Raw genomic sequence first — 25,232 nt, 5'->3', positions numbered from 1 at the left:
CAAAACTGTGTCCCTGTGCACAAAACAAGTTCCATGAAGACAGGATCGGAGTGGTAGAACTCGAGTGGCCTACACAGAGCCCTGACCTCAACACCTTTGGGATGAATTGGAAGGCTGAACACACCCCAGCCCTCCTTGCCTGACATCAGTGCCTGATCTCACTATTGTTCCTGTTGTTAAGTGTGCAAAATGTTACTAAAATGTAATGGAGTGTTAAAATGGGGACTAAAATGTAATGGAGTGTTTAAAAAGCATGTGTGTGTGTGTGTGTGTGATGGTAGTCACAGACTTTTGGCTATATAGCGTATACCCGTTAGTGTTAAACCTGTCCTAAAATCCACCCATATACCCTGGACAGGGTGCCTGACCTAACAGTACTGTAGTATCTACATCACAGAGCCAACAGTACTACCTATTGAACACAAGATGTCGCTCTTACGCTGTACCTCGGGTTGCACAAATAGCGCACTGCTGTAGACTTGCATTTGTTATTAGCCACATGCTAGCATGTTTAGCAAGTAAATTATCTGTTTATGATCACCTATCCGTGTGAGATTTCAGACAGTTTGATTATATCACGGCGGTCTAATGTGAAAATAAACCCATGTCCTGTGTAACATAATTCTTTTGCCTGACATGATCGTCTGTGGTCAGAGTTCGAAAATATACTAGCCAGCATCCTGTATACAGACCGTTGAATCCGCCAACTGAAATGTAGGCGCGTGTTGATGACGCGAAGTACTCCACGGACTACAAAACCTCACCGGTTTGTCGTTCTTGGTGCTCTGAAATTATGCTGGGATTTGTAGTCCAACTCGATTTGAACTACAACACACTCGAGTCCCATGAATGTATCTCTATTCCCCGTGTAGGTGCACTAGATCTGATGCACAATAAAAGCTTCTGCACATAGTGTAGTGCACTAAAGTTCCAAAAGGGGGCCATTTTGGATTTAACCAAGGTCCTCCCCTTGTGTGCTTTGCTGCTGCGTGCTACTCTGTGCCCCCCCTCCCTTTTGTTCTTTTTCTCTTTCGGCATCCCCCCATCCCCCACTACCCCTCTCTCTCTCTCTCTCCCTCCATCTCCCACTCTCACCATGAGTGTGTGTATGTGTGTGTGAATGCTTCTGCGTTTTCATACCGCCTGCAAAAAAGCCCCCAAATCGCTGGAGCAAAGGGGAAGACGAGCCGGAGGAGAAAAGGCAGAGAAAGGCCAGAGTAAAAGAAGGCGTTCATAACGGACTAATACACGGAAATCTGCCTGTATACATTTCAGATCGGTAAGTCAACTCATGCATATTAGTGTTATCTGCTTTAATGTTTAATTTAACAGCCTATAGTAATTACCCAAATCAGAAATGGCCTGTTTGTGTGTGTGGTGTGGTGTGATGTGTTGTTGAAAAGGTTCACTGTTTGAAAGAGAACTTAGAGAGCATCAAGCCAGTTCTTCACAAGTGGTTTAATATATTCTGTTTATTTGTTGAGTTTTTCTTTTTAGATAAGTAGGGAAAGATGCATGGATGTGTTGTTAAAGGAGCCAGAGAAAGCGCGAGAGAGAGAGAGAGACAGAGAGCACGAGAAAGAGCATGGCCACTTGTCTCCATCTGCCTGTCATGCATTTCTCCACAGAGCAGAGAAAAGAGGCGAAAGAGGCAGAGGGATTCAAAATGGTGCTGGGACTTTTTCAGCCTGTGTGTGTGTGTGTGTGTGTGTGTGTGTTCATTGTGAAAATCATTGTGTGTTGGTTATGGCACATGGTGCAGATTTGGGGGGTTAGTTTGAGAGAGCAACAATCAGAGATCATTTGCTACAGATTTTGTTCAACATCGTTTGTTCATTTTTTTTTGTGTTATCTTAATGTTGAATCTAAAAACATGCCATAGATTAAATGTTGTATACATTCTTACACAGTGATTTATTTGTTCCCATGCTGACATATTTATTTATAATTATTAGGTCTGGGTGATACTGATATTGACATTATTGTAAATTGCATCACACACATTTTGAGATCAGCATCTCAATTTTATTATTTCCCAGATCCATTTTGTTGTTACTCTAGTAATAAGCAGCTGATTACATATTAAAATTAATTTTGTACCAATTGTTTCATTTTGCCTCATTTGTTTGGCAAAAATAAATCTGTGTTTTTTCAGATTCTTCTTTTCGCATTTTGCTTGCACTTTTGTTAACAAACCTATATAATGCATGCTGTGTTTATGAAAATTTCTCCAAATGTCATGACGTATTGTGCCCTATCATGACTGTAGGTAGTCTTACTGTAGTGGTGCATGTTATAATTAATACACTTCTGCTCCAAGTATAGGTATGTCTACATACAAGGCATTCATGAAACTCCATATGTATTGGTGCTAATCAAATTTTGGCCTCTTTTATATTATATTTAAATCCATTCACATTGTTGCCAGGTTTCAATGGTGTATTTTTTGTCCACTTGCATGTGCAAGTGAAGCATTAACTGCATAGAAATCCACTGAAATCAGGAAAGTACAATTTAAGCTTTTCAGTGAAAGTTTTTATTTAAAATAATAATCTCCAAATATGCCATGACTGCAAGTTCATAGCGACATGGACAGTGGTAATGCACATTTTATCCCAATATTTGAATGTTAAACACACATACTGGCTGTTTACGGTTTCATCTGCAGTCACATTTTAGGTGAACTGTTTTGGAAATACACCTGGAACAAGCCTTCTGTATCAGCATTGTCACTGTATGAAAAGGATGTTAGTTCAGCACTGTGCTTGCTTACAGGCTGGTGATTCTGGGTGCTAAGATGCTACGGTCCTGAGCAAGAACCAAACAAGCAACCCCTCTTATGTTGTCACATAACCATGGACCACATACAGTTGATTGTGGTAGTGATAGAAAAAATGGGGGGGGGTTGTTGAGTAACTAATGTTGTTTTAATGTTCAATAATCAATTGTCAAGTTAAATGCAAACATAACAAGGTAGCCAACTAGGTATAAGCTAATATGATAGGTGGCTTGTGAACTAATCTCTATTTCTGTCCAAAATGTAACTTCACAGACTCATAACTAATAGATTTAAAATTAATAAAATGGAAGACTACTGAAGTCACTCAGAATTGACAGCTATATCTGTATCGCATCATAATTTCACCCAGCTGTAATTATGTAAAATCTTTTATGGAATATAGCAGTAAAACAGTCTTTTACCTCCTAAAAAATTATATTGCACATTTTATAATGTGATTAGGAAATACTGACATTGCAAGGTTACTGACTGCGAGCATAAGCATACTGAAAATGGACAGTGAGTTAAACCAGGACTGTTGGACTCCTGTATGTATGTGTAGGTGTGAATTCAACACTGCAGGTGACCTTTCTAAATTTATGTTTATCGTAGTTGGGCCACTTCTGCGTTTAGATAACAGATGAGGATTGTAAGATTTTAGATTAAGTAAGTGGTTTAGGATTTATAGCTTCCCATAATTATTGGACAAGCAGTCCAATAATTTAGTCAATACAAAGTCAATAGTGATGCTTATTCATTCATCTTCAGTAACTACTTTATCAGTTCAATCTATGGGCCATGGATGATCAGAAGCCTATCCTGGGAGCACGGGGCAGGAATACAGCTTGAATGGGGCACCAGCCCTTTGCCAAGCACCATGTACACACACACCTAGGGCCTATTTAGCAAACCCAATCCACCCATTGGTGGGTATTTGTGAGGTGGGGTAAAATCATCATTGTTTTATAATTATGTTACAACAGAAAAACACACATGCCTCCAGGGTGTGCTGGATTTCCCCAGATAACCAGGAGCAGAGGACGCTGGGTGTTTCTGCTCAGTAGCTTTTCTTCAGTACTAGGGATTGTCACGATACTCGAATTTGACTTTCATACCATTGAGCTACACTGGAATAGATGATGACACTTTGTTGAATTATGAATTCTGATTTTTTTTTTTTGGAGTGCATCAAATCTGCAGCTCTCAGTGGAATATGTTTTAAAGATTTCCAAATTTTGAGAAATAATTTAAATAGGTTTTTATGATTTACAGCTATAACAATTTCAATTAACATGGATCACAGATCCAAAACTGGCAGTGTATAATTTCTCTTGAGAAAATATTGGTGTCCCAACCTATGAGTAAAAACACATTATATTTGTTTTTTATTCTATACAACAGTAGAACAAGTTCAAAGTCTATGGTAAATTTACAGCTCATATAAGTGATTATAAGCATATATGTTTTAGGCTAATGCATATGCAATAAAATGGCTGTGAAACCAGTAACCATATAGAGTATGTCCAAAAATGTGCAATTGGATTGAATGCAGTGAATTTCTGTACCCAGTTCATACTTGGTATTAACTCATTTGTTGCGATAATACGTGGAAATGTGCATAGCCTATTGCAAATGCTATTCAGCCTCTGTTAACGTTCCACTTTATAGCACAGTCTGATGGCTAAATCCATTGATCAAAAAATTAAGCAACCATACAAATCACACATTGGTTCCTGAAGATGTTGAAAGTCTGTACTTGTATCCATTGTGTAATTTGTTTAGAACAAAATGATGCAACATTGGTTAGTCTATGGAAACCAAAATCATCAACCTATTAAGGGCTGGATTCAAAATCACACCAAAAGTCAAAGTAAAAAAATTAGTTACATCTTGGCTGATCCATCTTGCAATTTCATCACAGCAACACGTGATGTAAGTCATTAGTGTGTATGGCTCCCACATGCCTGTACACACTCCCAACAAAGACAGAAAATGTTAGCGTTCCACTTCAGACGGTACTACCCTTCTAAAGTTCTTACACTAGAGAATGATAGAGTGCATAGTGTGTAGGATGTCATATGGGTTACAGCATATATGATAGAAATGTGAGTGTTTGGGCAGTTGGATAGTTTGCTGTAATGTTAGCAGTAGCTTTAATACTGTAGCTTTAGTGAATGTAGGTTCATTAATCAGTGAGGAGTGAGAAGAGAAAAGTGAAATAACTGTAAGCCCAAATTTTTAACTCCATAAAATTGAATTGTCTAACTGGAATTTGAACACTTTATGGAATAATGAAAATACAGCAATACATCCTGCATTATGAGATAACTATGAAGTGAGTCACATTTCTGCCATGTGGATGAGATTATGGCCTTTTTATTGCCATAGCCATTCAAACTACAAATGTATTGTGATCACGTGTCCTAGATCACCGCAAATCTGAACGGGGCCTGAGTCAAATCTCTGGTGAGTTGCTTGAGTGACCACTTGCTGAAGTCGGCTTTGTTGCTAATATTGGAAGTTGTGTGTCACTGCAAGCATTTTGTTGTTTTGGGATTGCTCATTGTCAGAGATATGGTGGCATTACCACCTTGTCACAGGACAGTTGTTTGTGCCAAAACTGAGCACCATCTTCCTCGCCTCTCCCTCATACTCTCACATGGCTCTCTCATATCCTCTCTTTTCCTTACTCCTACACTCTAGGGAGACGGTGTGAGGAGTTATTTTAGAGAATGTCACTCAGTTGAACATGGCCCCAGCAGGGCAGGGACTGTGCCAGTCTGCAACTGTGGGTATTTTTGGACCGTATGTGGGCAGTCACTACGAATCGCTGCTTTTCTTTCTGCTGCAAAAGTAAAACGTCACTGTGTCCTTTCTGACCTTGCCTCAAATAAAAACGATTTTCCGATCACTCATACGATCATCATCGCATTAGTATTAACATGGAAAAGGTGCTCTAGCTTAAAGAGCAGAGAGAGACAAATTTGTGATTCAACCTATTTGTTAGAAAAAGATCCACAAGATTCAGAAGCAGGTTAAATACAAAAGTGAGTATGAAACTCAAATTCTGCCTGTGTGCCACATCAGCATTTTTCCGAGCCCTTGAAAGCCCTTAAACAAAGGCTTTTCATGTTTTACATTATTTTCTATTCTATCGTTTAACTACAATACACTAATTTGGGCAGAATTGCCTCATCACCGCTCCTGGCTCCCCAGTTCAAAACTGAGCTCAGATTCCTGACTGTTGAGATTACCTGTGTCTGTGTGGATTTCCTTCAGGTTCTCTGGTTCCCAAAATGTGCTGTTAGATGGATTGGATCATATAAATTGCTTCTAGGTCTGAATGTCTGTGTGCATTGTGCCCTGCAATGGGTTAGTATGTCCACTTAACTCAAGCTCAGATTTATTATATTCACCCCCACATTAAAAAAAAAAAAAAAACCCTGTGCAGCATTTTCAGTCCAAACGGAAACACGAAAATGTTTTTAAAATGCTCACGTGAGCACACATGCCTAGTGATATTATGTCATATGCTGTTGTCAGACACCCCAAGGATCATGTGAAGAGCTTCATATTGAGCGTAAGAGAAGGGAAAATATGGAAGAACACTAACATGATCAAAAATTATAAAAGACAAGACATCTTTATGTGCAGACAGATGATGAGATGGAACTAGATGTGTAGTGTGTAGTACCAGTGAAGTGGTACATTCAGGAGTGGTACAACTTGTACCATATTTTGGCACCTTCAAATGAGGGTCTAACAATAAAAGGAAGTGAAATTAAATTGAAAACATGTTATCAAATTAGACATTACAGACCACAAGCTAACTTTTGGCCAGCAGACAGTGTAGAAAATTCACACATGCAAAATTACAACAGGAAACTAAAATGTCAAGAACAAACTGTTTTTAAGAATATACATGTGCGGAAAGGGCTCCGGTGTCAGATCAGGAGATTCCTAATATTAATAAATGACTCAGTGGCTTCCTTCATCCTACTTGAGATCCAAGAATCGTTCACAGTCCCATATATGGCTTCCAGACACACATATGGACTTACAGACTGCCAAAATTTGCATATATGAATTAATCACTTTCCTTTTTTTGGTCTTCTGAGCTACAGATCATATTGAATAATTAGCCACGGTTAATTTAAAAAATCTCAAATACAGATATAGCTTAGGCAATTTCCATGTTTTGTAAAATAATTTCAGCTTCATGTCTAAGCTTTAGCTAGGTCTCCATTGGAAGGGTGTAAAAGGCTTGTGGGGGAGGAGTGTGTGCCTATTGTGCTTTCACTCTCTGGAGTATGAGTGATTTCACTGCACCACTCAGGCCCCAAGGCAGTACACATACACATGCACTTACTACACGTTCTTGATGGCTCTTGCTGGTACGTGGGCTGTGCATGAGACAGAATTAGCATGTCCACCAGCTGCCTGTTCATCTGCGAGTGTGAGTGCTTTCCAGAAGGGCTAATGAGAGGCTGAGAGTTCTGATGTTAACATAAAAGGTCAGATGGATGGAACTTCTGGGTTTGTATTTCCATTGAACTTCTAACACTATCACACTGTATCGTGTGGAGGCTTTGCAGATGCTTGAAGTAGCACCATTAATCCCTTGCACTCCATTCAGAAGCTCATTTAAGATGTTTGTAGAGGGACCTTACTAGCACTTTGCTTGTGCATGTACTTTAATACCCTTTTAAATATTACATTGTAAATAAAAAAAAAAACATAATAATCAGGATATGATATCTTCGAATTGACACAGGTTTGCTAAAATTTGGTCAACTTACATTAATCACCAGGTTGTGTGTGTGTGTGTATTGTCAAATATGCTTAAATTTAGCATCATTCCACAGTACCCAGCCAAAAAAGAGTGATATTTATGGAGTAACAGTGACGCCATAGTAATGACGGTGATGGTAGTGTCATTGTGAGAGAGAGTGTAATGATAGCAAATGCAAAATGCTAAACAGAATTCCATTTATACAACTAATGATTTGAGGGCTTCAGCTCAATGGCCCAACACTGGCAGCTTGGTAGTGCTAGAATTTGACCTCATGACCTTTCAATCAGAAGTCCAACCACTAAATAATAGAAGTAAACAACGAACATTTCCTAACCAGTGGGCTACAGTAAGCCAGTAGGAGTGATGTGAATGTGGAGGTATTAGTGAGGATGATGGAGTGATTTTGGTGGTGTGATGATGGAGTGAGTGTATTTAGGATGGAGCAGTGGACCTGATGAAGTGAATGTGTTGTTGATGGAGTGAGTGCAGCGAGGCTGTAGTGGGCATCACAAATCTGATTCTCAATCATGGATCTGATCTGTTCCCAATGGAGAGATGTCAAAATGTAATGTTGTAAGTGAACCGAACTGACTGTGATGAGCGTGAAGCAATGACCATGATGGAGGAATGGTCAGGAGATGGATGTCATTGTTCAGCTGGAGGCAGCTCATCAGACCAGAGGCTACCTACAGGGCTAAACCTCAGGAAAAGAAGTTTTCCAGACTTTTTTTTTAATCTACTCTTTTCATACTGTCATGTTTAGCTAATCATTAATGTATAAGCATTTAAATGTAATTGTTGGCACTATTCACTTGTGTTAGTGGCTAATCTAGATCTTTTACATAAGTGCACCTTTACAAATGTTACTTGAATACCCCTGCAATACCAAAGAACTGAGTATGCAAGGTCAAAACTTTGTCCTAGTTTTTACACAATTGTTCTGAATTGAATGGCCCACAGAGAGCAGAGGTGCTGGAATACTGAAAGGGAGCCAGAATGTTTTTTTTATGGAAGCCAGGAGAACAATATACTAAAAAACAACAACTCTCTTTTTCATCAGCTCTTATTTAGGTCCTGTGAGGGTGTTCAGAAAGGAAAAGGGTGTATTATGGCATTTTGAGAGACTTAATTAAGTCTCTAGAAGTTGCTTTGTGAAGTTTGTGCGTAGTTGTGTGTCTAAGGTGTTAAATGGTGGTCCATTTGTTCTCAGATTTTGTTTATCTCTGCACTTGAACAAGTATGTCCTTTGCTGTAGTCCTGTGAAAAATTTGGATGCTATTCAGAACACCCAAAGAATGATTCATAGGTGCCTGATAAGGCAAAAAAAAAAGAAGAAATTAAATTAAATGCAAGTTTCAAGTATGTTATTTGCAGGCAGCAAGAATTAAGCAATATCTCATGAGCAAGAGTGCAGTTGAATATCGACATGGCTTAGATTTGGCATTATATTCAGTTTAACAGTACACTTATGATTGTGATATTGTGGTTATAGAACAATTCAATAAGCAAGACGTTAATATTGAGTAAGTGACATTCCACATACAGCATGCCAAAACGTTCTGTTTATTTTCGGTCCGCTAGCGGAAAATCGATCCTGGAGAACCATACCAACTTTATGGCACATCAGCTAGGTTACTGTAGCTAGCCCGCATTGATTGTACATTCCTGTTCAATCTGCTACTGGTGAAATTGGCTTCTCTTCATCCTTTTCATCTACCTATTTTAAGCCAAAATTTGTGTACCTGAATATTAGCTTTTGTCATGTCTGGTGTTGATGTCATTAACATTACTGTAGTAAATGTTTTAAAATTAGGAATATGGAATTTTACATGGTGAACATGGAGGAGTGACAGACAGTGAAAAATTGTACAAACAGTGCGGTTGTAGAAAGTCAAATCAACCAGACATTTTAGATTTTTTTTGTGATTGTTGTGGCAAAAATGCTTGATTTTACTGCACCGTTTTTCAAATTGTGCCATGCAATTGCAAAAAAAAACCTTTTTGTTTTTGTGCTTTCTTCAGAACGCTTTTTGAATTGGCAAAATAAAATTGCAAGCGTAGGATTTTTCATTGAAGACGCATGTAATTACTTTCATCGAATGCTGTCCTCATGTTTAACATGAATAATAATACATTAATAATAAAAATAATAATAAATCTGTGTAAATAAATTATCTCCTTTGAATATTGCAGCGATTCTGTGATTGCAAAATCGTGAAACCCTGGAGGGTCTGTATAATAACTTTTATACAGGTTTCCACTAAATTATTGGTTCTTTCTTATGAACCATACTCTCATGCAATAGTGCGATGTATTAATATTTGAGCAGAATATCTCTCACTCTCTTCTTTCCCCCCACTGTTTGTGTTGTTTTCACAGTTGGACCTCACAGTTCGCACACATACACACACACAGAGTGCTAGTGTGTGGCCAGTCTCTCACACAGAGCGTCTCTTTAAGCTCGTGTCTTTATGATGAATAATTCAGCGCTACCCCTCGCTCTCTCTCCTTTGTGTATTGGTGTTTTAGTAGAGTGGGTGTGTGTGTGTGTGTGGGAAGGATGAACCTCTCAGATCAGAGTGACACAGCAGGTGAAATCTTGTCATTCTGAACGGGAGGTCCTTCTGTCTTGGTGAGCATTATGAGTAAACAGCAAGAGAGAGAGAGTGATGCACATATATATACAGTGTGAGAAAGACACACAAATGCATACAAATACAAGCAAGCTCAAGTGACAATGAGTGATGGACTCCTTAAGGAAAGGCACTACAGGTAGAAATGATGGTTATTGGTTTTCACGTTTTTTATCTGTTGAATTTTTATATTGCATTTCCTCATTTTAAGTAAAACATTTTTTTAGCATTTTGTCTACATTTGTATTCTTTTAACATTATCCAAAGACTAGTATGATTAAATTTGGTTTATAAAGTACGCAATTGTTTGTGTGTTTAATTAGATTAACCTTTAGAATTGCATAAATGCATTTTTTTTAACGAAAAATCAAATCTACAAAGACTGATTGTGATACGCATTCCCCCCGAAAAATTTTTGCTATTCACCTGTAGTGTGTGTGTGTGTCTTTAGCAGTGAACTGATGACACTGCTGTTGCATGCTGTGTCTGTCTCGCACTTCATACGATTAGCTCGAGGTGTATAATGAAGGTTTGGATTAGATTTGCATCCAAACACAGTGTGAGAACAATCATCCTGCTCTTTACTGCCTCTTGCCTTTCCCACTGGGAGTGTATGTTTATGCCGAGGCTGGTCTATCCTCACTTCATGGACACTTTTAATAATCCTTTTGAATTTATTGTGCTGAGTTAGAACTTGCTTGATTCTATAGACATTTTTATCCAATGCAATAATAGACTTTCAGTGTAACACCAGATTTATACTGATGTCACATATGTCTTGGCCAAAAATCTGTGAACAATCTGCGGTAATTTTGAGAAATTAAGAATTCCAGATATCATAGAGGATGTTTGCTTAATTTGGGGTTAATTCATGTGATTGCAAAATCATGAAATCCTGGAGGTACTGTATGATAATTATCTTTAAATATGTAATAACTATATTTATCTTTGACTTTTTCTGTTGCGAAAATTTGAAATATTCTGGGGAAAAATCCTGGTTGACTTTAAAGTTGACTTTAGCTAAAATTACACTGTGATCTTTGATGTATATACAGAGACTGTCCTGGTAACACTGTGTATGAGGCGGGAATACATCCTGGATGGGAATCCCAGTCTATCGCAGGGCACCATACACACACATTCACACACTCATTCACACCTAGAGGCAATTTTAGTATAGCTGGGCAGTCTGCCTGCATGGTTTTGGACAGTGGGAGGACAGGGAAAGGCAGGACAGCCAACCCTATATACACATTATAATTTACTACACTTTCAAACCTATAGCTTTATTGTTTGAGTAATATCCTCAAAGGTATTTCATACCCTTTAACATCTTTCATATCTTCGGTATTTATCTTTTGTTTACTCTAAAGTCCATTTAGAGTAAATTTGAAGCTTTTACACTATATAACTACATTATATCCACAGTGAAAGATACATATTAAAGAAACAGAAGACAGCCTTAAGTAGTGTTGAGATTTGACAAGTTTATTTTGCTTTAACCCTCAGTAAAGTCATCTTTAAATACTTTTGTAATACTTTTAATTATTTGCATAAGACCTAAATCACTCTCCTTTGTTTAGTACCTTTAACCTTTTTCCATAAATTAAGAAAAATAAATAAATATAATATGTTTTCGATAGGAAGTGAGTGAAAGCTCCAATATTGCTCAGTAGCTTGGCAATAAATTCCATGCATTTGGTTTTTCAGAATGTTACCATAATAATTGTTGTCTATGTTTGCTTATAATTGGCAGGGGAAGACAGTGGTGGTACTGTACTGTGTGTGTGTGTGTGTGTGTGTGTGTGTGCTCAAGGTTGCACATAGAAATGCTGAGATGCACTGGTGTATTTGTGTGTTGGTTGCCCAGAAAGTGCACTATATTATACCCCCTGTGGAAAGCCCAATGTGCTTTTATTAGATCTGTTCTGACACTGAGTCTATACTTGTATCTGCCCTTTTTTAAGAAAAAAAAAAACGAACAGCATGTGTAACATTGGTGTTGTAACTCTGCCCTGCTGGTGTTCTCTGTTTGCTTGGCTATGTTCTAGAGCTGATGCTCCGAGGCACAGATAATGAGCAGCAGTGGCATGTTATTAAAAGAGAAATGCATTATATAAATACGGTATGTGAACAAGGTTGCTTCAGGGAGAGAAAGAGAGAGAGAGAAAGAGACTGAGACTCAAGGGTACTGAAGCACTGCTCAGGTTCACTAATAAAACAGACAAAAAGATGAAGGGCAAGTTATTCATATCCACTGAGAGAGGAGGAAGTGTAGACGAGGAAGAAGGAATTTAGAATGTAAAGTTAGCGAAGGAAAGAAGGCAATTATTAAGTGATTTGTGGGAAAGCGAAGGAAAGGGGGAGAAAGATGGAGTGATTGAGAATACAATCGAAGGGAAATTAAGGTAGGAAGATCAAAAAGAGGAGCAGGGGTGGACAAATTAGTAGCTCTGGGCAACTAGGATTAACTGAATGGGTATTTATGCTATTCTTTTAAAAAAAAAAAAATTGTTCATTCTTTCTCTTCGTCCACTTGCCTTACCCAGCAAGTAATAAGTAAGACATGCTGCTTGTAAATTGTCTCATAGGGAAGAGTAGCAAGTACTACACGCTTGTGGGTGTATTTTAGCAACCGAGATGTGTAGCCTACAGCACACAATTTACAGTGTACAGTTTACTTTTGTTTAAAACAGATTAGCAGCACAAACCACCTGCGCTAGTATGGTTATAATACGTAATCGTCCCCCTAAAAATATAATGCTGCTAATTGTAATACTGTTTACCATAGAGCTTTTTCTCTTGCTCCTGCTGGGCTTTCTGATTAGAAACAGCATAAGGCAGGTGACAACCATGTCCATGTACAAGACAGAGTGGAATCAGTGAATTCCATTTACCCCAGACTGTTGTTGTGCAGTGTTCTTTTTAGGTTTTTGACTGAATGAAGAAGATTTCCAGAATAGCATTAACATATAAAAAAAAAATAGCCATACTATAATTAGTCTCTTGGTCTAACTAACCAGCTAGCTAGCTAACTAACTAGCAGGGACACTTTAAATCTAGCATTAGCAAGCTAACATTAGGTTAAATATTAGATTGTGTAGGATAAAAGCAGCATGGCCCTGGCAGTTGTGCAGTTATACTGAACATCAGAGTGATTAGCTATAGCACTCAGCCTGCGGCTTTGTGGCCTACAGCCATTCTTGCTCGTGCAATGTTGCTTAAGCAAATAACACACTAATGAGCGTGATAATTGGTTGTTTGATTTGCATGTTACATTACTGTATAATTGCTTGTTATATTAGCAATTAGCATTGCAGAGACACTCTGCTACTTTCTTCCAGTCTTTATTTTTCTTTGCAATGTCTCCATGCACATTTAATGAGAGGGCATACATGACAGGATAAGAGAAGTTTTTACAATCAAGCAGTACATGGGAACTAATTACAGGTAGGAATTAGTTTGCATAAGTTTGAGAAAATCTCAACTTGCTTGTTGTGCTGTTGTTTTGTCACTTGGTTCTGTCTCTCGAACACACATAAGCACACACAAGCAATGAATACTGTATGTTGTCACTCTCTAGTGTGAATGCAAATTTAGTCTCTATTAATGGACTTAAATAAACAATTGGCCATATGTTAATACATTACAATATATTTCAGTTTTTTTGCCAGATCAGTTAGGTTTTCTATTAACCCAAACATGGGACTGGGCAGCACACTGGAATGTTCACATACCTGTTGAGCTAGATAATGAATTTCTGATTCAAACACCCCAAAGGATATTGATGGTAAAGATGATGATGATAGTGGGTAAAGCAGGGCAAGGACATGGAGCTGTAGATAGAAAAATTTAGACAAAATAAAAGAGGGGAAAGAGTAGAGAAAGGCAGCGAGAGAGAGAGAGAGAGAGCGATAGAAAAAGATAAAGATAAGAGGCAAGTGAAAATAAGAGGCAAGAGAGAGATCAAGTGAAGAAAGTACATGGTTTCCTAATGAGATGGAGATGGTGGAAGAGATGAAGAGTGATGAAGAGGAAGTGAGAAGGAGAAGGCATGACCTCATTAGTGTCCTTCAGACAATAGGGTTGGCACGGGTTGAGCAAGAGAATTAAAAAGGGAGCAAGGGTGCTTTTTATGGATACTCTGTTACATGAGTGCATACTTGTGAAGCTATTTACTGGCTGCTTTGTAGTGGAATAAGTGTGCTTGAAAAAGCAAAGTATAAAAGTGAATTTAGGGTGATTAGGAGATCTGTCCTGCAATGATGCATAGAAGTGTGTGTGACACAGACACTGCTGAGTATACCTGTAAACCTGTAACACGCACACACTGTTTTCTATCCTTCATAGGATGTCCCTTTGATATAATTATCAATGCAGCTAATTAACTCTATATTGCACCTAAATCAAACCCTGACTTTAACCAAAAGTAAATATTTGGGAACTTTTTCTTTTCAGTTTTTCAAATAATAGCTACTGAGGACAGGGTCAGGGTTGTAACAATACAGCATATTTTATTTTATTGTTTGATACAAGGTTCTCAGTTTAGTTTGTCACTGTTTTAAATAATATATTAAATATATATTACACATTAATATATTATATTAAATTAAATATATATTAACTTAAAAATATGTTTGAGCTACAAACATGTTTTAGGTGAAATAAAATTTACCACATGCTTCAAACACACACCCCTTAAGTCATCCTAGCAGTGTTGCTTGTTTGTTTTTATGGTAACTCGGACTAGATTTAATTTGAAACAGCAAATCATAAATGATTCTGCACCATGGTGAACTGGTGTCCCACACAAACCCTGAAGAAGCAAGGAAGAAAAATTTTCAGGTTGTTTTTTTTTATGGATTTTTCTGCCATCTGGCCAAACCTGTTAAATTAGCCATGTTTAATTTTGTTGCATTTTAATAAACATCTTTTGTACCTTTACATAAGCATGTATGGATCCTGCAAACACTGTTTTGTTATAATGCTCAATGTTTTACTCATTTAAAAAGTGGAGATTTAAAGCCCACTTTTTATCAGATTTGAATTTGGTGTATTATTACACCCATAGATCAGGTGATTTTGAGGACATTTAACACTATCATATCCTTATCCGGGCATGTAGTCCCTTTTGGTTCACACAAAGCACACCCATGCACACAAACAAAAGGTCTTTGGTATTATATGACGTATCATATTGTGAATATCAAATACAACAGCTTTATGACAATAATTCACCGCTTACAATTAAATCACACTGACTCACACTGACTCAGTTAAATACATACATAATAGTTATGTGATGACTAAACGTTTGTAATCAATGCACCAATCACAGCGTCTACAATACAGGCAAGTCGACTCGTGGTGTGTGTCAGGAAAAAGTGGTGAAGTGGCAGTGACTGAATGGATCTGTGTGTCTGTGAAGGAGGCATAGCCTCAGAGGCTGCTTTGAAAGTCTTTTCTCTGTGACACAAAACATTGTGTTGAAAATGTGATGCTGCACAAACAGAACACACAATTTATGAGATTGAGAGACAAGAGAGAGGAGTGAGGAACAAAGGCACAGAGAAAGAACGGGGGAATGGTGATGGAGAAAGTGAGAGAAAGTTGGGAGTAAAGAAAGAGAGGACAGGTAGATAGAAGTAGGACCAGAATGAGAAGGATGGCTGGAGTGTTAAATACACGGTATGGTACCTTCAGTTAACTTTAAATTCACAAGGTGATCCTGTCATTCAAGTTAATGATTGTGTAGTGTTTTCTCTCTCTCACACACACACACACACACACACACTGCTTCTCATGAGTTGAACATTTCATGCCATTGCAGCTTGTATTCTGCGCCTGTGCAATTCTATCTCTCTGATTCTCTTTCACTGACTGACATTCTGACTCATTCTCTCTGACTGACTCTCACTGACACTCTGACTCTCTCCTCTCTTTGACTCTCACTCTCTCTCTCTCTCATTCTCTCTCTTTCTCTCTGAATCTCATTCCGCTTTCTGTCACACACATTCTACCTCTGGTCAGCACTGACACATTCTCTCTCTCTCTCTCTCTGTCTCTCTCAGCTGTTATGTTGTGCTTTGCCTCTTTTTTGTTGCAGTACTTTGTGCTTTGCTGTGCTCAATTGTGCTTTTTCTAACCATGACCTTGCTTTCCTTTTGTTTTTCTTTCTTTCTTTCTTTCTTTCTTTCTTTCTTCCTTTCTTCCTTTCTTCCTTTCTTTCTTTCTTTCTTTCTTTCTTGTTTTTATTTGATGTTTCAGATTTGCATATCCATCCCTCCTTCATTTGCCTTTGCTTCAGTGAGAATGGCAGGCGGACCCCCCTCTGACAAATACACTTTTCTCTACCCGACAGACAGCAGCTTAAAGAGGTCAGTGTAGAGGCTGTATAACTGTATATCCAACCTCATATCTACTCTGGAGGGTTGTGTGTGTGTCTGTGTGTGTGTGTATATGTTTGTGAGATTATGAATATTTCTTGAAAGACTCACACATTTGTGATGCACAAAATATCCAAATATGTACACTTACTATCTAGGGCATAGTACAGTAGTCTTCATTCTTATCCAGAAAGGAGCAGTGTGATAAAAAATATTTTAAAAATATATTCAGATGAGTAGAATGAATTTCTGATAGCATTATCATGTAGCCCCCATTCAGCTGGTTGCAACTTAACACCTGAGTGTACCAAACATAATGTACATTTTTGACCATATTTTTTAAATATTTTTTAAAAAATATTTTACAGGACAGTTAGAATTATATTAATATATAAATATTGTAGTTTTGTTGGAGATGATCCAAAGGCTCTTATACTGTCTCATGAACCCAGTTCCAAGTCATTCAAAATGGAGGACGAGTAAATTCTCTTATAAGCAGCAATATTAGAGTTTGTCTTATGACTGAAGATATCTACTTAGGTAACAGTCTCGCCAATCCTGTGTCTAAGAGAATGCTTGTATTCATGAAATTTCTGTGTAAATCTCTATCATTAGCTAGCCTGGTTAGCTTTGCTAGATGTATTAGCAGTAGACTAATATGCTAGAGTTGATGCTAATAATTTCCTCATTATCTATCACTTATCAAGCAACTATGTTGAAATGTGCTGCTTTAAAAAGCAAGACAGCTGTAGCATAGAGGTATACACGTGTACACAGGAATGGGAAAACAAATAGAAATAAAACTACAATTTCCTGAAATAAAAATCATATAATTTTGTAATAACATCTAAAAAAAAAAAATTATTTATTAAATTTATTAATAAATATGTTATTTCTGACTGTGTAACAAAAATAGTTACATTTAAAAAAAAAAAAAAAAAAAAGCTTAGTATTCAATTCTCAAAGAATTGTTTAGGGACATCTTTATTTCACTTTGTCACATTATAGTTAGCCTGCTAAAGAAACTAGCATGCATTTGCTCGAGTGTTCTGGTAACAAAGATAAATTGCTCCATTTATGCTCAAATGGTGTTTGCTTACAAATGTTGGAGTTTGTGTAGTTTCTTGTAGTTTAGTTTTTTTTTTTCTTGCAGCAGAAGTTTTACAGAATGTCGGCAAAATCGTCACAGTTTTGCTAGTTAGCTAATGCAACTGAGGCAAAATACTAATACTTTTGTTGGTATTTTATTTTTTAAACATTATACACACATAGAAAATACTGTACAAATGATAGTCATGTCAGCTGATAGCTGTGGAGCTGAGAGTGTGTATTTATCTTCTTTAACAGTTGGTTTATTTGATTCTCTCTCTCTATCTCTCTCTCTCTCTCTCTCTCTCTCTCTGTGTGTGTGTGTGTGTGTGTGTGTGTGTTTGTGTGTGCGCATCTGTCTCTTGCTGTGTGTAAATCTGCCTCAAAATTTTCTTGGCTTGGACATCCGAATTCCACGTCATCTGTTTTTCCGAATATTTTGTCTTTGTAAGAGTTTTGGGTCAGTTTTATAGCATATATTTGTACAGCATTAATATGTTCCTATTTCTCTCATTTTCAGTAAGAGCAGAGTATCCAGTATGAACCCTGTGTACAGTCCAGTGCAGCCAGGGACTCCGTACGGAAACCCCAAAACCATGGCCTACACAGGTGAGAAATGCTGAATCAGATTGTGACGGGCGTGCTGAGATGTAATATCCTTTTTTGATATGCAAAGCAATGTGATATTTAAAAGAATAAGCTTTGAGAAGTCACATATCCATTACAGCACAGTGAAATGTTTCACATAAGCCGTGATACAGCCCATGATTTTTGTTATCCATACTGATCCATACTTTGTCCATACTTACCCTCCATACTCCTTGCCAGTACTCAAAGTCCATACTCGCCATCTATACTCCCCACCACTACTCACATTGCATAGCAAATATGGATAGTGTGTATTGGCAGTAGGCATGCATTCTCAATTCTCATTGTTGATCTTTGCCATCTATAATTATACTTACTCCATCAGTGTGCAAACTAGTCACTAGTGATTTGGTAACCTTTAGTCACCTCCTGATTATAGTAAAATAAATGTGCATGTATGTATCTGTATGTGTGTATGTATGTGTACATATACGTGTGTGTGTGAGCATGTGCTCATATATTTGTGTGTGTGTACAAATGGGTGTTTACAAGCTTGTGTTTGTGTGTGTGGTTATGCATGTGTGCTTCTGTGTGTCTGCATGTGTGTGTAGATGAGAGTGAGTGAGTGTGGGTCTGGATGTGTGTATTTGTCAATGTCTATATGAACTCAAGTGTTTGTCTGCCTCCATGGCAACACTTGGTTTGTCTGCTGGAATGAGAGTCAGTGTAAATAAACATTTTTCGTGCAAGAGACAGTTAGTAGTGTGGTTGTGTATTAAAGAATGTGAGAGTGCATGTGTCCACTGTAGGAAGGTGGATTTCTAGTTTGAACCCTCCTGAAATATTTTAGTAGTGTTCCAAATGCTTTTTTGTGGGTGGTTGACATGATATACATACAGCACAGCTGATTATATACATGTGAAATAACATTTTCTAATTTATAGTTTATAATAATGTTTGCAAAAGGTCAGCATTGTTTGAACTTAGAATTGTTTGTTGTGTTTGATCACATTTTATTAAATACCAATTTGCTATGATTAGAAACAGGATTGACTAATCGGATTAGTTTAACTTTTATAAGATAAGATGTATTTTCTGCCAAATTACTTTTATGTTTATTTTAAGCATAGTGAGCAGAACTATCATAATTGTATTTTATTTTCTTTGTCCATTAACGTGATTAGTACGATTAGATTAGTTGATGGTAAATTTTCCTTCTACTACTGTCAGGCATCCACCCATAATTCATGAGCATGCTGTACTTATCGCACTTGTAGAGAGCAATACAGTAGAGCACATAATTTATTTAGCATATTTCCTCATACTTTCTACCTGGCTATGCCAGCGGCATGCGTGTGTATTCAAAGTGTAGCACTGTAGTGTCGACTGCATTGCTGAGAATATCTAAGACTCAATTACAGAGAGGAAGAGAGAGAGAGAGGTGTAGAGCTGTCACACTGCGATTATGATACTTGCAGTTTTTTGTGGAGGTGATAGAAGGAAAATGTGTCAGTACTTCCTCAGATAGATGCAAAAAAAATATCAGAGAGGGGAATGTTAGGAGTAATAGAAAGAGAGAGAAAGGGTAAGAGAAAAAAAATGATGGAAAGAGAGTTTCGAAGAAGCAAAAAGAATCAGAGGGTGAGAGAAGAGTCATTGTGACCTGCTGAGATTGGGTCATTGTGCATTAATATGAGAACTTGATTTCCTTTTGGATCAATGTCATCATTATTTTGTATTGAAAAAAAAGTCAGAATAGGGTTTGTAATGCTGTCCTTAACCTTGTTTTACAGTCAATCTAAACCCCTCATTTAACCCCGGGTAGAAAAACGTTTCACACTTATAATTTAGAAAAATTGGAGTTAGCACCAGTTTTTGTGCTGGGTTATAAAACCATGCTCAGAAGCCGGGTTAGCAGTGTTTTTGTGGTATTAACCCCACATTGATTGTAGTTTCAGATGTGTACAGTGTGAGACAACATGCTGTTAGAACGTAAAGGCTAGATGCTTAGCAAACAGAAACCCAATCAGAAATTGAACAACCTATGCCTCATATCTTGTGCTTTGTACAGTCGCAGAAACCCTGCAAGTTGTTTAAACAGTACTTGCAGTGTTTGGGGGAATAATTAAAAAAACAAATCTCAAATAATGACAGAAAACACATCAGTTTTGTATTAAAACACATCAAACAGTTTTGTATTTACAGTTATGGTCAGAAAAGTCTACTTGGGATAAACTGGATATTTCAGCAATAATCACATTTTTCAGAAACTTAAAAATTAGCGGAAGCTGGAAATCACCAAAATTATACAGCATTTGCTTGATGGCAAGCTATTATTTAAAGCAGCTGTACTGTGTATTTATCCAGTCATGGTTGTTAACTCTGCAAATATGCAAATAACAACATTAATCCAGGGTTTAGGAATGTACAGTGTGAACCGTCAGACTAGGAATAGCCAGGATTAATTGTTAACCCCAGGTACAGTATAAGCAGAGTGAAATATGAAACAATATAACCCAGGACTCCATTAACCCAGAGTTTAAAATGACTATTTAAAGTGCCCTAATGAGTGTCTGAATTGTCACACCTTAATGTCATGATTAAGCACTTCAGCACGTCATAACAAAGCATTCCTAGACACCAGATCTTATATTATGATATTGTATATTATTATTTTACTTATTGTAAACTTGTAGAGTATATTATACAATATCTAGCTAAAATGTTGAGTTCACCCGACCATCACATTTCTATGTGCTTTCTTAACATCTTGTCTGATTATTTAATACTTTACTTTAGGGTCCCCATAACCAGCTAGGTAGTTATGTTTTGCAAATATTCAGTGGTAACAGCCTTCATTATTACACTAGTGACCTTATTTAATATAACTGTTTAGCAAACAAATTGTTTTTACTGATTACAAACACATTTCCGTTTGTTGCATAAGCATGATGGTTATACGATATCATGCATAAATAAGCAGGGTAGGTGATTTCCGACAGTGGAAAAGTATCTATTACGTCAGAAACAGCGGGGCCAGCTCAGTCTGTACTCCAGACGTGGCAGTTTCAACTTACTGTTCCTGGAGAGTTATGCCCTGTGTGTGTTGTGTGTGTGTGTCTGACAGTATGGTAGTGGGTGCTATGTGTTTCACATTCGCTCGACTGTATCTTATTAAGACAGACGAGTGGTAATGAACACCATCTGGACCCATTCTGTTCAATCACCAAGCCCCCTCTCTCTCTCTCGCTCGCTCTCTCTCTCTCTCTCTCTCTCTCTCGCTCTCTCTTTCTCTTTTTATTCTCCAAAAATGCTGACGTTGCCATGGAGGATTTGTATTAGTATATCACAGCTAATGACTAAATTAGGCTTTTAGTCATTATCCTTTTGAGAGATAGACTGACGTTTTTGCAGTGCTGTGTTTCTTTGTTCTGATTGTGTTGCTGATATCTTTTCTCTTGTGTTTGTTTATTAGGTTACCCAGCAGGCTATCCTACTGCAGCGCCTGCCTACACACCAAGTCTCTATCAGACAGGCAGTCCAGGGTACCCTCCAGGTGAGAAAACACACACGCACACACACACACACAGTATGCTGCATGCTCACTTGTACAACAAGTAGAATTTCACTCCTTTACTGCTAAAGGCTCTAGTCTGTGTTACTACTTTTTATGCCTCCAGTACCCTTAAAATATAGTAAGACCATGTTTGTAACATACCAGAATGTAATCCGTTCCTCTGGTGGCAGCAAGGATAAGTCCCTATAAATCCTTTATTTGGGGTGCAACAATATCCCAAAACAATTCAAGGCCAGAATTTATAAATTTAAAGTACAATTCAAGACCAAAAGCATACCCTTCTTACTTTTTTTTAATGGATTTTCTCTCTCATTTGGGAAACATGCAAAAAAAAATGCTGTTCAGAGAAAGATGGACATTTTTAAAGTAGATTTTATATCGGTTACCTGGACCTTTCACACAAAAAAATGATGAGGTGAGAGGTCAGTCACGTCAAGTTTCAAATATTTTAGTGTAACGTGTGTCCCAGTTAGTAGGTCTACTACATAATGAAAAGCCAGAATGTTGCACCTTCTGAGGTGACCTTAATATCCTGTCTAAATAAGATGGGTATTAAATTGATCTAATATTTGATATTGCACTAAAAATTTCTTATTAATTCATTGAAGTACAGATGGGAAATATCTTAGATCGCCAGAAAATGGGGCTTGAACATAAGAGTTATTTGACCTTGCTGTGTCCTTTTTGGATTAATCCCATAATCTGATCACTTTGTCTGCTTGTTACAATAATAATTATAATATTCAGTCAACCACTCAACAGTTCTTACTTATGTCAAACAAGTGTTTGACAGCTTTTGGCAAAATAACTCAATTCCAGTAAATTTTGAATAAATCAAAATGAGTGAAGTTATTATTAAGTATTTGTTAATGTGTGTTTTGGCCAACTAATAACTGCACAATTCAGCTTCAGCATGTTCTTAGCATTCTGCTGTGTTTAGCTTTACTCAGCACGTGATATATATTGCAGCTAATTCTATAAAACTGTGAGGTCCTTTGCCAGATAAAAATATAACATTTTGAATATTGGAAGCAGTTTTCAGCCAGAGGATGGATGCATGGAAGGATGCATGGATTGGTTTGATAGATGAATGGATTTTTTGATCAGAGGGATGAATTGATTGGATGATTAAATGGATGGATGGATTAGTTCGACAGATGGATGGATTGACTGATCAGGTAAATACAGCTCTGGAAAAAAAATAAGAGACCACTACAAAATAATCAGTTATATCAGTGTAATTTCTTAGGTTTTTTTCTTACAGCATGTATTGGTGAGATGAACAGTTTTCTCATTTCATTTTTTGTGAACTGCTGACAATATTTCTCCTAAATTCAAAATATAACTATAGTTGTTTAGAGTGTATATTTAAAGGAAATGACAACACATCAAAATAACCCGAGATCATGCAGTATTTGCAGAGCTTTAATAACTCCAAATAAAACAAAATGCAAGTAATTTGTAAACCGTTTGTGTTAATGCTTTGGCTAAATAATATTAAGAAATCAGTATTTGGTGGAATAACCCCGATTTGCATGCGTTTTGGCTCCATGCTCTCCACCAGTTTTTCACATTGCTGTTGGGTAACTTTATACCACTCTCTTTGCAAAAAAGCAAACAGCTCAGCTTCGCTTGATGGTTTGTGACCATCCATCTTCCTCTTAATGACATTCCAGTGGTTTTCAGTGAGGTTCAAATCTGGAGATTTTTCCAGAGCTGTATATTGATTGGATGGATGGATGGATGATTATATATAAGTACATTGCTTGCTTTTTTGTGTTCTTGTTATGTAACACAGACACTATACTAGAATTCTGTTCACTTTTTGTTTTAGAAAAAGATTTGGTTACATATTACATTAGCGTTAGGCAACATATATATTACATTTATTCTTTTGGCTGATGAGCTCATCCATTGAGTACTGCCCAGAGGGTTGCAGTTGGTTTTAAACTTTCTGATTACTAGCTGCAAGTTTGTACTGCTTAACACTGTTTACTGATGAAGCAGAAGCTAATAAATTCAGACACAGACATGTGCGTGTGTAGACAGTGAGCTGTTGGATGTAAATGGCAACGAATTAAACTTTAGTCTCCGACAGCCTCCAGTGGATGAGACGTCCTGTTCTGTTCATCCTAACAGATGGGTGTGAAGAGGTTTAGGCAGAGTTCAGGGCAGAAACACACACTGGGCATCTTGCCCTGTCTGGGCATGTGTGTGAACTGCTGGGTGCGTATTAACACCTATGGAGAGTCGAGCTGGCACTGTACTCTGTAACATCCATCTTTTTTCATCACTCTGTCTCTTAGAGTTGCCTACCTTCGGTTAGGTTTCTTTTCACCTGTTGTGTATTTTGTGAATTACAGCATCAGTGAACACTTTATCAGGTTAGCCCTGATCACAGAAGATCATTAGCAACTCTACCCAGTATCTTGCACAAAAAGATATAGCACCTCCACAAATGTTGGAGGACACATGTGGCAGCCTATTTCCTCCCAAGTTAGTAGTTAAAATTTAGCTAGCAGATTGGAATCTGGTTTAGCATATTTCTAAAACAATTCTAACATTTATTTTTATAAAATATTGTGTGATCAGGTGCTCTTTGTCAGGGATTATTAGATGTAAATGGACATGTGTGTTATATTAGACAAGACCTGATAAAATGAAAAAGGAATAACATGAAGGTTTACATTACAAAATTAAATATGTATATTATTTATTTTGCTTTTGTTTAATTGGATACAATATTATATGTATTGATATTGTGTATTTTTTATTCATTTGTCTAGTTAGTTCATTTTTTTGTTTTATTTTTATATTTATTTACTTCAGTTTATTTACTTTTACTCATTTAATGAATGTATATACTTATATTTATTCATTTCTTTGTTTATCCTATATTTATTTATATATTTATTATTTATTTTTATACTTTCATAAAACACAAACAATAGTTGATTTTATTTACAAATGTGTAGTACAGGTCCACTATGTCTAAAAGGTGATCACAGTGCATCATGGGAATCCCTTTGTCACTCAACCATATGAAGATGTCAATCAAAACATCCTGTTGTAATCAAACAACATAATTTCTGGAATCTGGCACAGAATCTGTATGTTTCGTTGGCATTATTATGATGATCTTTATTGCACCTCTCCAAGATATTCAATAAAACAGCAGTTAATGGAAAACACACAATTGCTCGCATTTATTAAAACACTATTAGAGCTGTTTGGTCATGCCATTAACACACACAAACACACATGCTCGTGAAGGCCACCGCATTCTCGACAATGCAGCTCCTTTCTTTTGTTCCCCTGCGGGGTTTCAGTAGTCAATCTAAACTACTGCTCTGCTGGTGACTCAGTGTACTGCTCTGGAATACAT

At 37.2% G+C, this 25,232-nt stretch overlaps 1 protein-coding gene across 3 annotated transcripts in view; it reads left to right on the top strand.

Moving 5' to 3' along the window:
- The first annotated feature begins 991 nt into the window (after window positions 1–991).
- fam168a (family with sequence similarity 168 member A) overlaps window positions 992–25,232 on the top strand; it is a 38,981-nt gene continuing 14,740 nt past the window's right edge. The window contains exons 1-4 of one of the 3 annotated variants that reach the window (XM_058388001.1): window positions 992–1,279; window positions 16,515–16,584; window positions 18,203–18,291; window positions 21,746–21,826. In XM_058388001.1, coding sequence (XP_058243984.1) covers window positions 16,520–16,584; window positions 18,203–18,291; window positions 21,746–21,826 — 235 coding nt within the window. In that variant the 5' untranslated portion in view covers window positions 992–1,279; window positions 16,515–16,519. Of the gene's footprint in view, window positions 1,280–16,474; window positions 16,585–18,202; window positions 18,292–21,745; window positions 21,827–25,232 lie in introns of all 3 variants that reach the window. The other 2 variants (XM_058388000.1, XM_058388002.1) reach the window with 2 other exon arrangements.

This window comes from Hemibagrus wyckioides, linkage group LG04, assembly GCF_019097595.1.
Source record: "Hemibagrus wyckioides isolate EC202008001 linkage group LG04, SWU_Hwy_1.0, whole genome shotgun sequence".
Lineage (NCBI taxonomy): Eukaryota > Metazoa > Chordata > Actinopteri > Siluriformes > Bagridae > Hemibagrus > Hemibagrus wyckioides.
This window is presented reverse-complemented; position numbering and strand designations above follow the sequence as displayed.